Here is a 13,969-nt window from a genome sequence, read left to right as displayed (position 1 = left end):
TTATGCTTGGCTCTGTGTGTACGCGCTTTCCTTCACTACGTATTGGATCTTTGTGGCAAATGGAAACGGGGAACTTGTCCGGGGTGGAAAATTCTGCTTGTAGCTCCAGTACTTCCCGAACGTCCCAGGTAGACGTGCGCGTCCGACCGCTTCGGCTCCTCGTTCGTTCACGGCTAAACGTGGCAATGCATTGGGTAGACACGGACTTGCGCTCTATTGGCAAAGGTGACAACCACAAGTGTACCACCGTTATCCTGCTGCTCACCAGCCCGTCGAACGCTTATGGCTATCGTCAGAGTAAGCTGCCGTACCAAACCACCACCGGACTCGTGTAGGCCGCGCTTCCAACCGCGCACTTTGAGTAGTCAATACCAGTGCTTAAGCACACGAACCTGCACTTACATCGCTGTGTTTGTGATCGATTCACAGTTAAATTAAAGGTGTCTAGAGGCGATCTCTCCAATCAACGAAACTCGGCCATAATTCCACGACTAAGCGATTGTCCAGCCAGTCTTGGAACAAGAGCTTTCCTGTGGTACTATGATCCGTCGGTACTTCTTAGAGCGTGTTGATACTGAAGTCACGAGCACACCAGTGACGAGAACCCTTTTTCGGGTTCGCTTCGACAAAAATTCGTGTAACTTGCGTCACCTAAACATGTGAGCGCCGACGTATCTGTGAGAAACTGCGTCGATATGCCACTGCACTGAATAATTTTGTGGTTGGAATGCTATTGCTCGCACGGTACACACTTACGTATGTGTCCGCTTCGAACAGCGCGCTGGGGTCACTTCGGCTGTCGATCTGTGGAGACTGACGCGAGCCACTCGAGCAAAATGTGTCAGACGCCCTGCACAGTGCGATCAGTTTCGACAGCGGACGAATTAAAACTTGCTTGCAGCGCGACCATCGAGTTACTCTATTAGCAGAGATGCCCGCCAAACTTGACTGTGAACTGGAGTGCCGATAGCTGCGCTGACCAATCCTGCTTTGAATCCCATCACGGAGCTCTGACATCTGCAATGCCATAGGGCTGCAGTGTTTTTCTTCGACAAGAACCGTCTTGCTGCCAAGGTTGGCAACGCAGGTAAACAAACGCAGAATAATGAAGCGCTGAGCAACCACTGAACAACATCCGCAAGTAGCCCCGATTACCTAAAACGGAACTGTATTGTGTCCACTTCACTACGGCTTTGTTGCCTTGCGCCTTCTTGGCGAACATCGTTCGACAGCACCAGCACCGAAGCAACCATCCCGAGCTCGATCTCCCCGATCATCGCATATTTATGCGCATCGTAATACGGAGCAGCCATTGGATAAAAGCATGCGCAACGATTCGCGACCATCACCAGGACATGTATAAATTCCGCTGGTCTGCGGCACCGGGACAAATAGCTTCCGCGCGACGCGTGTGCGACCTACAAGCGCTCTCCACGGTCCCGAAGCACGCCACTACGTAGAGAAGACGACGAACTAAATGTATCCAACGTTTCAGCGTTAAAGGAGCGCTGTAGGCTTCGCCTGGACTTGACATGTAGGACGCATTAATTTTTCCTACCACCTCCATAACTGCATACCAGGATGGCACACCAATGGACTGTCCCACGAACAAGCAAGTCGGTAGGGCAATAAGCGCCGCCAAACACCGTGAATCGCAGGCAAATTGACCCACATAATGCCCTGGAAGCGGCTAAAAGCTTAGACCAGCGGGTCGGGATCGTCGGTAAACGTGCAGGTTCTCTGCTGCCCCCAGCATCTGACCGAGAAGAACGATAAAAATACCCATCTCTTTCGATCTACCTTGTTTGGCCATTTTGGTGACTACTAACCCGGTTTTCGAACCTGATAACCGATATGCTTCGTGCTAACGAGACCTACCCTCCTGTGCCCATCTTGGGAAAGCCCAGCGGCCAATTGTGCACATCCAGGTGTGCTTTGTGCCCAGAACCCGGTGTAATCGGCCACTGAAGTTTCTGCGCCGTCTTGGCCCAGTATTTTTGCACTCGCGCATTCGCCGTCGCTCAGGAACAAGCCACGCCCGCCCCACGGCCCGCAAGGACTCGAGCACCCACTTGCCATTCCTTACTCGAGACTTGCCATGGACTGGGACCCAAACGCGACCGACACTGATGGCTACATCTGCCCTCCGTGCCCCGTGTTCTACCCCACGGCCGAGGAGTTCCAGCAACCGCTGAAATATATTTCCAGGTGCGGTAATTTATTCCACCACCTCGAGACTCGACGCCCTCGACGCGTTCTACCGGCTCAAAAGGCTGCGGTCCCAGCAGTTCCAGCGGCCACGAAGGCAGCACAAGCCCAATTAATAAATTGGCACAGCCTGCAGCTGCACCAACACTGTTGAGACCTTGCCTGATGCCAACCGACGCGACGTCCACGCTTGGCCTGTCTGAAGGCGGCCACGCGAGGGCGAGCGCTGTAGAATTCTACCTCTACAGATGTAGAGCACACGAGGGCTGCATAAGCACCTTGGAGAGAGCAATGCTCTTCTGAGAAGATGAGAGGTTTCGATAGCTGTGCTAACGTTTTCTCTGCTCGCTTGTGTGGCTGCAGCATTCGCCACATCGGCATGCAGGCCGGCATCTGCAAGATCGTGCCGCCCAAGGGCTGGCGTCCACCGTTCGCCATCAACGAGAAGACATTCCGCTTCCGCACGCGCGTGCAGCAGCTCAACTGCATCGAGGGCCACTCGCGCGCGGAGGGCCAGTTCGTGGAGGCGCTGAGACTCTTCTTGTACCAGCGTGGGGAGCCCATGAAGGAGCTGCCGCGCGCCGACGGGCAGCTCGTGAATCTGCACTTGCTGTACAAGACGGTGGTGGCTCTGGGCGGCTTTGAGGCTGTCTGTGCGAGTGACAGGTGGGAGCAGGTGGTGCGTCGAGTAGGCCGCACGAAGGCAGCGAGCGAGCCGTCCGAGGAGCTGTGTCAGACTTATAAGACACACTACCAGACCATGCTGCTCGCCTACGAAAAGCAGCAGCAAGGCAAGCAGGAGAACAACAACAACAATAGCAGTAGTAGTGACACAACAGAGGCGAAGGTCAAGGTCAAGGTCGAGGAGGTGCATGCCACGCCTTCGGCCGCCAGCGCCTCGGGTGATACCAAGGCCACGCCGTCTTCTAAGCCGCACAGTATCAGCGGCAGAAAGCGGTCGGCCGCCACATTAACAACTCGAGAAGAGGACGACACAGAAGAAGACGGCAGGCTGCGCGTTAAGCGTACACTGTTCTCGGAAGGCGAACACACCAGCAGTGAGGAGAACGACGCTCCTACAAAGACCGAAAAGCGACAAAATGACCAGACGCGGAAGGTTCGAACGCGTGATCTGGAGCCCGAGGCGCTTAAACCCTCGGAGACACGCAACGTGCGACTCGGAGCGCCAGAAATCCTCGCGGGGCAGAAGTTTTACCGATTTTTCCCCGACGCAGGAGCTGTATTAGCTGAGGTGAAGCGTGTTTTCGGAGGTAAGAAGCCCCATGTCGCCGTGCGCTACTTGGAGGACGGCTCAAACGATGACATCGAGCTGTCCACCATGGAAATCCTCATCGCCAACGGGTGGGACGCGAACGCGGCTGAGCTCGCGTACAACAGCGAGATCTGCCAGGTTTGTCTGCGTGGCGATTGCTGGGACAAAATGCTGCTTTGCGACGGCTGCAACAGCGGTCAGCACCTCTTTTGCCTCGATAACCCGTTGAAGGAGGTGCCTACGGGAGACTGGTACTGCAAGGAGTGCGTGGAAGACGCTATGGACCCGGACAAGAAGAAGGACAACCCAAAGTTTGGTTTCGATATGGGCGCAGAGATCAGCATGGTGGACTACAAGGAGCGCGCGGACGCCTGGAAGCGAGGCTACTTCTCTCTGTCGTCGGATACTAACCCCGACGAAGCGATTAGTGACCGTGACCTGGAGAAAGAGTACTGGCGGTTGCTGAGTATCCCGATGCATGAGCAGCGCCTTGAAGTGCAGTACGGAAGCGACGTGGACACGGGAGCCAACGGCAGCGGCTTTCCTCGTCTCGACCTGTACATGAAGAACCTGCGAACCGTGTCAAAGCGCTGGAAAAACCTGACTACCAAGGCCAAGAGTGAGTACATGTTACAACTGAGCAAGTTCTTTTCGCACGGACTCCGCGAGGGCTTGGCGTCAGCCGCTGGAGGAGAGAACGTCAATGCTGACGCGGCCAAATCGTTAGAGGAGCTAGTGCAGCGCTACGCACAGGACGACTGGAACCTGAACAACATGCCTAAGCTGCCTGGCTCCGTGCTTCAGCACCTGGACGAAGATATCAAGGGTGTCATGGTGCCGTGGCTGTACGCCGGGATGTGCTTCTCCACGTTCTGCTGGCATGTGGAGGACCACAACTTCTACAGCACGAGCTACTTGCACTGTGGAGCGCCCAAGACCTGGTACGGCATTCCGTGCGCCAGCGCGGAACACTTCGAACGCACCATGAAGGAGCTGACGCCCGAGCTGTTCGGTAGTCAGCCCGACTTGCACATGCAATTGGTCACGATGTTCTCGCCCAAGACACTGCGAGAGCATGGCGTGCCGGTGTACCGAGCTACGCACCGACCGAACGAGTTCATCGTAACGTTCCCGTCCGCTTACCACGCCGGCTTCAACAATGGCTTCAACTGCGCCGAAGCTGTCAACTTCGCCACTGTGGACTGGTTACCGTGGGGTGCCAAGTCCCTGCGGAAGTATCGCGAGTTCCGCAAGCTGCCAGTGTTCTGTCACGAAGCGCTCGTGTGCACGCTGGCCGAGACTCTCGTGGACGGCAGTAGCTTCGACTTTGAGCACACCGAGTCCTCCCTGCTCCCAGCAGTTGAACAATTGCTGCACGATTACCGCGAGTTCGAGCAACGCGTGAACGACAGCGACAGCAAGACGCGGGTCGTCAAGCGCGAACTCATGGTCGAGTTTGAGAAGCACCAGTACCGTGTGGTTTCTGCTGGTGTTGCTGACCCCGAAGCCTCTTCGACGACTTTGATGAGACGCAGCATGGTTGCTCGAGCTTGCACGCGGCCGTCAAAGATGGGGACCACCAATCCGACTCGAGGCAACAGAGGCGGCAAGATGAGGATGAAGATGGAGACTGCGGACGCAACCATGCGACCCAGTAGGATGGTGTTGTGGGCCGGTCGGTCAGGTAAGAATGAGGGTCTCCGCTGCGTGACGTGCAAGCAGTACTGCTATCTCCAGGCTGTGGTCTGCACTAGATGTCGCCCACCTCAAAGCAGCAATGGTGGCCCCACCGTTGGCTGTCTGGAGCACTACCCGACCATGTGCAAGTGCGGAGACCCGGAGAACTTCGTGTACTTGTACCGCTACGAGGCTTCGCGTCTTGAGGAGATGATCAACAGTCTGCGCGGGCGACTGGAAGGAGCTCAAGCGTGGAGCAGGGACTGTGACGCCGCGCTTCGGCCACTCAACAAAGTTCACGTAACGAAGCCGACAGTTGAAGACTTGAAGCGCCTGCTGTCACGCGGAAAATCCTGCGATGGCGCTGATCGTGGGCGTCTGGATGCACTAGAACTAGCGATAGCGGACACTGAGCGCTGGGATTCGCACGCGCAACGCCTGCTTGGCTTCCTTCGCCAGGAAGACGGGAGTGTGTATTTGAACGTGACCCAGTTCGAGTCACTGCTGCAGAGCTCTGAGAAGATGATCGTTGAACCCGCTGGACTCTCACAGATCCGAGAAGTTGTCCGCGAGTGGCACGCAGCTCACGCTGCCGCCGTGGATATGCTGAGGTCGACGATCGATGTGCAGCGCAACGAGGCCGCGAGCAAAGTTCATCTCCGGACTTCACCGTCTGACGCCTTGTCGGTTGTCCGCTCCATGAGCGCTCCGAACGTGCTCCTGCACGACAACGTGCGCCACGGCATGCTCACGACGTCGATCTCGGAGCTGGGTTCTCGTCTGCGTGCCATGAAAGAGAGCAGCTCAGGCGGGAGTTTGCTCAGCCAGCTCGCGGGCGCGCAGCGGTATCTTGAAGTGCTCTGCAAGGTGAACGTCTTGTCCGCTTCCATCGTGGAGAGAGCGCAAGGACGCACTGCCATGAGCGCGCCGACGCAAGAGCAAGTGCACCGCGTGCTGGGTGAAGTGCACGACTTGCACCTCGTCGATCCGAACACTATTGCGAACACGGAGGCGCTGTGTAAGCTGCTAACTATCACCCAAACGGAAGCAATGGAGGTGGACGCAGCGCTACGAGACCGATCGAAGAGCACTGAAGAGCTGGAGGCATTGCTGCGACGTGCAAAGTCGCTCCCCATTCCTCCCGCGAGAGTTCAAGAGCTTGAGGAACGACTCGAGAAGTGCCGACTGTGGGAACAACGCGCGCACCAGATTCTGAGCGTTGTCTCGGGATCTGCGGCCGCGCCGAATTTCAAGTCGATGATGGAGCGGCCGTCAGTGGACCAGGTCGAGACGTTCTACGCCCAAGCGGACAGCCATTTTGTGCCTAGCACGTCGCTGCTTCGACGACAAGTGCACTCGCGCCTGCAAGACTGCCGTCGCTGGTGCGACGCTGTCCACGCGCTGTTCCTGCGGCCGTCGAATAGCCATCTCCCGCTCGGTCAGTTCTTGCAGAGTGCTCTGGATAAGGTGCAGCAGCAACTCTCGCGCTCTGTCGACCAGGCGTTGCGAGCACACTCGCGTTTGCACTGCGTGTGCCAGCAGGTGCTCAGTGAGCGAGCTCAGCTCGTGACTTGTCAGCGTTGTCGCTGCTACTTCCACCCGCAGTGTGTCCCCGAGCTATTGCCGCAGCGTGCCAAGGAGGCGTTCCTTTGTGCGTCATGCCGACCACCGCAGCGGAAGCGTGCAAGTCACGGTAATGCGCCGATCTTCTGCGTGTGTCGTGGGCCGGAGCACGCGCCCATGATCTGCTGCGACTTCTGCGATGAATGGTACCACTCGACCTGCGTTGATCTCTCGCCTCGGGAGCTCGACGGTATCGAAGCGTTCCGCTGTCCGCGCTGCTCGCGACGACAGAACCTCTACTACTTGGACAAGAAGCTGCTGCGTCGCGAGTGTTTGGGGCGACGCCCAGCGTTGGCGAGAGTGGAGAACGTTTTGGCTCAGATGCAGGCGCAGCTTGTGGCGTGCCCTCCTGGAGCTCACGAACTCATGGCGTACGTCCACGCAGTGAAGGGCGTGGAGAACCATGCCAACAATTTCGTCCGAGACTTCGCGTTGCGACCATTTTCACCCGCTGCTTACTCTACGCTGGACTACGTCAGGACGCAAGAAGCCGCCGTGGTGCAGCTGATGGAGCGCGTAACGAGCCTGGAGGTTGGACTGGAGACAGCGCAACTGCAACTGGGCGCAGTGCACTGGTGTCTGCGGGCTTGCCAGCTTGTACTCGGTCCGAATAGCCACGCGCCACGATACGCGTACTTGGCCGCGCTGCTGCAGGACGTGAAGAGCCAAGAACCGGGCTTTGTGTTCCCTCGCGAGGAGTATCGGATGATGCAGTTGACGATCGCCGAGCGAGTGAGCAAGGCGGCGCAGTGGATGCGCGCTGCCAAGACGCTCGAGGTGGAGGAGTGGAATGTCGAGAAGGCTCGCCGCCTGCAGCGAGAAGCGGAGGAACTGAGCGCGTACCTCGAGCTGCCAGCAGCGGAACTGCAGCTTGTACAGAATATTGTAGTGGGTCGGATGCATCAAGCTGTCGGCGCTGTTGCAGTGGAGGAAGAGGAGGAGGAAGAAGAGGCGACGTACGATGAAGAGCCTGATAGCCCCAGTGCCGTTGCCTGGAAGAAGCAAGCGCGCTGGTAGCGAGCAAAGCCTAGACAATACTACACACAACTGTTCTATAAGGTTAACTCCTTTTCGTTAAGAGTGTCCTCCGCGGGACATCAGTCTTTTGACACTTAGTATCTGTAGTAGGCGGGTAGATTATCTTGCGGATCGTACCGAGGCTACGTGTAACACGTCCCCACTCATTATTATCTTTCGATCGTTCTACACACAGTACACGTTGAAGTGCGTGTAGAGGTCCCCACTGCAAGATTCGCTCAAGCGAGCATATGTGCGATGAGTGCTGCGGTGGTTCTTGTTGAAGACAAGTGCATGCCTATGTAAACTGAGCACAGCCACATCGTGCGGGGGGGGGGGGGCGACTGGTGGACAAGATGAAGAACTGCTTAGCGTGTGTATCGACGGACAACCCTCTTTCTTTCGTGCAAATGGCGTCGGATTTCCAGCTCGCCTGCAGCCGACGACCAGACTTCAAGACAGACATCACTTGCTACATACCGCATCGCCCCTGTCCTAAGCGAACCTCAATGTGCGTTCTAAAAGTTAGGGTTAGCTTCATGGCTAAATGATTAGATTCTAAAATTTAGTAAATAGGCTAAATTATCCGACTCAAAATATGTGCTCGGCGACGCGCCCGTCTGCATATATTGTGCGATTATAGTCATTTGCCTTATGCTCGAGCTTCCTTGTATATTTGAATACCTTGTGGTGCGTTGATGCGAAGCATGACATGTTCTTCGGTCAATGCGCTCGCCATCCGTCTTTGATTAGCGTGCTTGGCACAGCAGTTTAGCATCAAACATATGTCAATAATATGACTCTCTCATTGGTCAATACAGAAATTCGCTTAGGACAGGGGCGATGCGGTACATGTATACATTTTCGTTGAGACTCGAAATGAGGAAAAAAAATGCATTACGGTTACTGTAGCTTCGAGATTGCACGTGTTGGGGAAAGGCCATTCATTGTCTTGACTAACCTCCTGCATTACCATAATCTTTCGAGTCTCCACCTGTGGGCCACAGATTTCGAACGCGCTACAGTACATGTACAACAGCGTGCTTTGCACGTTACATACGGAGTTATCTGGTGGCTACGCCGATCCATTCGGTGGGCAAAGCGCGAAAACGCATCCTCCCGCGAGGTATTTTAGCAGCATCCCCACGAATGAAAGATTGAGGCTCCTGTGTCTATCCCTTACGATGTCATGAAAGTTATCAATGTTGCCAACAGCAGCGCATCGGACCATAATTTTTGTGTTAATGTACAGCAGAATTCATGTACAACAGCGTTAAACGCCTTTAGGATGTTTGCCCGGCTCAACAAATGACGAACAAACAGCAAAAAAAAAACACGGCTTTACCAGCTCAAAGCAAAACGTTGAGATCTCGCGGAGGCGTGCGGGCAGCCTGCACAGCACATGATTTTGGACGTCCTCCGTAGGTGCCAGGGTTCTGTAGTGTCTGTAACGTTTTGCCTCACATAAGTAAAGGAGCTCGTCGCGAATCTGTAGTTCAGCATCGCGTATGGCGATGTGATCCCCCGAAAAGCTGAGATGGTGAGCGTACGGTGGACGTGGAAGTCCTCCTCATTCCACAATTGTCGCAATGGCAGGCGGATCACTCTTCCAGGTCGGCGAGGATGTCGAGTTCTGGAGAGTACTCATTCACCTGAGCATCCTGGCCTTCTGCCTCGTGCTCTTCGAAGCAGGACTACACCGTCTGGAACACAAGTTCCCTCCCTCCAGGAAGTATCAGCACATGCTCAAGAAGGCCTATCGAGAGCTCATGGTGCTGGGCCTCATCAGTCTCGGACTCAAGATCATCAAGGAGATCCCGGACATCGACAGCTACAGCAAGACGATGCTGGCGTTCCAAGTGGCCGACTTGACCATCTTCCTATTGGCGCTGGCGCTGATCTTGCAGTCCACGGGCGTCTTCCTGCTGCTCCGTAACAAGAACGCAAGAGCTGAACGCGCCGAATTGATCACGACCCAAGATCTAGTGAATTTTATCAACGGCACCAAAGGCTCGTTCGCTCAAACGCTTGTCTGCTGTGGCCGAGCAGCCAAGAAGCGGTCTAACGTCAGGGAACTCATCGAACTCCGCCTTATCCGTCGTTTGTTCCTCCACCGCTTTGGACTGCCGCAGCTCTTCCCGTTCTCCAAGTACCTCAATCGCGCGCAGGCTAACCAGATCGCGCACATGATTGAGGTAGAACCGTCGATGTGGGTAGTGTTGCTTATTGTTGCCTGGGCGATCTGTGGAGTGCTTGAGGTGCTAAAGCACCTTGACACGGAGATGCCCGAGAGTCACGAACTCGTGGAGGCGTTCATGATGTTTGCGTGGGTCCTGCTTTTGGCTCACATTTCGATCTTCTTGTACTTCCGCTCGTGCGTACACCACTTGCTCCACTCGGCAGCGTTCAGCAACGACAAGGTCACGCTCACTGCCAACTTGACTGCCATCGCTGAAGAGGAGGCGAACGCCTGGCAGAACGAGGAGGCCGACAAGGCGCTGGAGGTCATGAGCTGCATCCAGGAACACCACGAGGAGCTTGAGTTCCAGCGTCGCCGCAACAAGAACATCGAGGCGCAGCAGCCCAAGAAGAAGACGACTCAAGGCGGCAGCACCGACACACGAAATCGAGGAGAGAGCTTGAGCGGCGTCATGCCGGGGTCTCCGCGTATCGACATCCGCTTCTTCTCGCACAAGGGCTGGCACATCGGCGTCATGATGCTTCTGGTGCTCAATGGGTTCCTCATCACGCTGTTCGTGCAGTGCGCGTTCTACGACATGGACGACATCTACGAGGACTTCGGTACGCTGCCGACGATCATGGTGCCGCTGCCGCTGGCGATCAACGCGCTGTTCTTGCAGCGGCACATCTTCTACGACTTCGTGATCGTCAGCAACACGCTGCGCATCGACTCGCACACGCTGAGCGATGTGGTGGAGAACTTCAGCGAGGTGGTGTGTCTGCGGTCCGAGTTCGCGACGTCGCTGCTGCATCACATGACCCAGCAGGAGCTGTCCGTCACTGATCTGCAGGCAGAGCTCAAGGCACGCGACTCAACAGGCTCCGGATTCATTGACGTGGACGACCTGCGCGACGTGTTGGCCAAGTTCGGGTTCCGTCTCACGCGGTTCCGGTTCAACACCGTGGTGAAGCTGCTGTTCGAGCTCGAGGGCACGACAGTCGCGTACTCGCACGTGGTTCGTCTGGTGCTCATGGCTCAGAACGATAACCTGTTGGAGGCGACTATGGTTAACACGCAGCAGCAGCCGCATCCGTTGCTGCGGCCGAGCGTAATGATGTTCGACGACCTGGGCCAGTCCAGCATGCGGTCGCAGTCCAACTACAACATCTTCAACTCGACGCGGCAGCTACCGGTCATGGGGGAGCCCAGCATGAACGAGCCTGGCCTGGCGGACTTCGTCAGCGTCTCCATCAGGAGCATGGCGCTGCCGCAGATCTCGCACCGCGGCGCAAACACGCGAGGTCGGCAAAGCAGCGTCAGCTCGCAGGCGCTTCACGACATGTTCAACCTGCAACGACTGTCCGACTCGCATGTGCGCCCCAACATCATGCGACTCTAGGTAGTCCAAAAGTGAAAGCTTGAGCGATCGTAGCTCAGCGAATATGTGTATCGACCTAAGTGTAAGTTGGTAAGGCTAAGGAAGCAAGAGTTCTATCATAGCAACCTACATCCTGTCGTGGTCGTCATTTCAATGAAATGACGACAAACAAAAGGATACCATAGTTCACAATCGGTTTAATTCATTACTTGTAGTTCTCGTGGAGCAGCCGTTCAACGTAAATTAATCTCGCGCTTGGTTTGAGGCGTTAGAGATCGCGAGTCCTTGAAGTATCCAGGCGGCCAAATCCGTGGTTCAGGAGGACGCTGTCGTCCTCCGACAGCTCCAAGGTTCTGGCTGAGCTGCGATTGCTCGAGCGTTTTTTGGGAGTCGTAGGTAGATCCGTGTCGAACGAAGTTGGTGCCCCACCCACCGGAGGCAGGAAGAACACGTCGTGCAGAGCTTGAGAACTGACACTCGGACGCGGGAAGTTCGACTGGTGCGTTGGCGCGCTCGTCCCAGGGAGAGAGAGCTTGGGCGGCGACGTGCTCTCCATCGAGACGTTCACGAAGCTGGCCGGACTGGACCAGTCCAGCATGATACTCGACTGACCGAGGACGTTGTCGTAGACCATAACACTCGGCCGCAACAACGGATGCGGCTGCTGCTGCTGGGCTGAGGTTGACTCGAGCAGGTTATCATTCTGAGCCATGAGCACCAGATGAATCACGTGCGCGTACGCGACCGCCGTGCCTTCGAGCTCGAACAGCAGCTTCACCACGGTGTTGAACCGGAACCGCGTGAGACGGAACCCGAACTTGGCCAACACGTAGCGGAGATCGTCAACTTCGATGAACCCCGAACCGGTAGTGTCTCGCCCCGTCAATTCTTCCTGGAGGTCGCCAATAGTGAGCTCTTGCTGTGTTAGATGGTGGTGCAGTGAGGTCGCGAACTCGGACCGCAGACACACCACCTCGCTGAAGTTCTCCACCACATCGCTCAGCGTGTGCGAGTCGATGCGCAGCGTGTTGCTGACGATCACGAAGTCGTAGAAGATGTGCCGGTGCAGGAACAGCGCGTTGATCACCAGCGGCAGCGGCACCATGATCGTCGGCAGCGTACCGAAGTCCTCGTAGATGTCGTCCATGTCGTAGAACGCGCACTGCACGAACAGCGTGATGAGGAACCCATTGAGCACCAGAAGCATCATGACGCCGATGTGCCAGCCCTTGTGCGAGAAGAAGCGGATGTCGATACGCGGAGACCCCGGCATGACGCCGCTCAAGCTCTCTCCTCGATTTCGTGTGTCGGTGCTGCCGCCTATAGTCGTCTTCTTCTTGGGCTGCTGCGCCTCGATGTTCTTGTTGCGGCGACGCTGGAACTCAAGCTCCTCGTGGTGTTCCTGGATGCAGCTCATGACCTCCAGCGCCTTGTCGGCCTCCTCGTTCTGCCAGGCGTTCGCCTCCTCTTCAGCGATGGCAGTCAAGTTGGCAGTGAGCGTGACCTTGTCGTAGCTGAACGCTGCACATCGAAGCAGGTGGTCCACGCACGAGCGGAAGTAGAAGTAGACTGAGATGTGAGCCAGCAGCAGAACCCACGCAAACATCATGAACGCCTCGACCAGGTCGTGACTTTCCGGCATATCGGTGTCAAGATGTTTGAGAACTTCGACCACTCCACAGATCGCCCAGGCCACGAGGAGGAGGACGACCCACATCGACGGTTCTACCTCAATCATGTGCGCGATCTGGTTAGCTTGCGCGCGATTGAGGTACTTGGAGAACGGGAAGAGCTGCGGCAGTCCAAAGCGGTGGAGGAACAAACGACGGATAAGGCGGAGTTCGATGAGTTCCCTGACGTTAGACCGCTTCTTGGCTGCTCGGCCACAGCAGACAAGCGTTTGAGCGAACGAGCCTTTGGTGCCGTTGATAAAATTCACTAGATCTTGGGTCGTGATCAATTCGGCGCGTTCAGCTCTTGCGTTCTTGTTACGGAGCAGCAGGAAGACGCCCGTGGACTGCAAGATCAGCGCCAGCGCCAATAGGAAGATGGTCAAGTCGGCCACTTGGAACGCCAGCATCGTCTTGCTGTAGCTGTCGATGTCCGGGATCTCCTTGATGATCTTGAGTCCGAGACTGATGAGGCCCAGCACCATGAGCTCTCGATAGGCCTTCTTGAGCATGTGCTGATACTTCCTGGAGGGAGGGAACTTGTGTTCCAGACGGTGTAGTCCTGCTTCGAAGAGCACGAGGCAGAAGGCCAGGATGCTCAGGTGAATGAGTACTCTCCAGAACTCGACATCTTCCCCCACATGGAAGAGTGACCCGCCTCCCATCGCGACAGACAATAGTAAAATGGCAATGGACAAGTAGGAAATGGGTCTCTTATGGCCTCACCATCTCAGCTCTCAGGACTGTTGGCGCGGCTTACGTTGTGTCGAACCACGAGCCAGACTGCTAATGCGTTACAGACTGTATTGTCCCTAAGGCTCAGGGGGCACTAGAGCGCAGATTTCAACAAACTCGCCTCTTGTCGTCATACAACTTACAACAAAGTCACGACGTCGGATATCCGCGCCTGCAGGACCCCTTACGTGGCGGTTCTTGCGCAG

The 13,969-nt window shown here is 56.1% G+C and overlaps 3 protein-coding genes across 3 annotated transcripts; 2 read left to right on the top strand and 1 right to left on the bottom strand.

The window, feature by feature from the left end:
* Positions 1-2,098: 2,098 nt before the first annotated feature.
* Positions 2,099-7,975, top strand: PHYSODRAFT_344723 (hypothetical protein; the record flags this gene model as incomplete). The annotated part of the gene is made up of 2 exons (XM_009521456.1): positions 2,099-2,208; positions 2,572-7,975. The coding sequence occupies 2 exons, from the start codon at positions 2,099-2,101 to the stop codon at positions 7,796-7,798; spliced, it is 5,337 nt and encodes a 1,778-aa protein (XP_009519751.1). The 3' UTR covers positions 7,799-7,975.
* A 1,412-nt stretch (positions 7,976-9,387) lies between these two features.
* Positions 9,388-11,379, top strand: PHYSODRAFT_478644 (hypothetical protein; the record flags this gene model as incomplete). The annotated part of the gene is made up of 2 exons (XM_009521455.1): positions 9,388-10,348; positions 10,433-11,379. The coding sequence occupies 2 exons, from the start codon at positions 9,388-9,390 to the stop codon at positions 11,377-11,379; spliced, it is 1,908 nt and encodes a 635-aa protein (XP_009519750.1).
* Positions 11,380-11,626: 247 nt separating this feature from the next.
* PHYSODRAFT_484660 (hypothetical protein) lies at positions 11,627-13,693 on the bottom strand (the record flags this gene model as incomplete). The annotated part of the gene is made up of 2 exons (XM_009521454.1): positions 11,627-12,648; positions 12,733-13,693. 2 exons carry the CDS (start codon positions 13,691-13,693, stop codon positions 11,627-11,629), a joined length of 1,983 nt encoding a protein of 660 aa, XP_009519749.1.
* Between the last annotated feature and the right edge of the window lie 276 nt (positions 13,694-13,969).

This window comes from Phytophthora sojae (genome assembly GCF_000149755.1).
Source record: "Phytophthora sojae unplaced genomic scaffold PHYSOscaffold_2, whole genome shotgun sequence".
Taxonomy (NCBI): Eukaryota; Oomycota; class Peronosporomycetes; order Peronosporales; family Peronosporaceae; genus Phytophthora; species Phytophthora sojae.
Note: the sequence above shows the minus strand (reverse complement) of the source record. Positions and strands in the feature narration are given on the sequence as shown.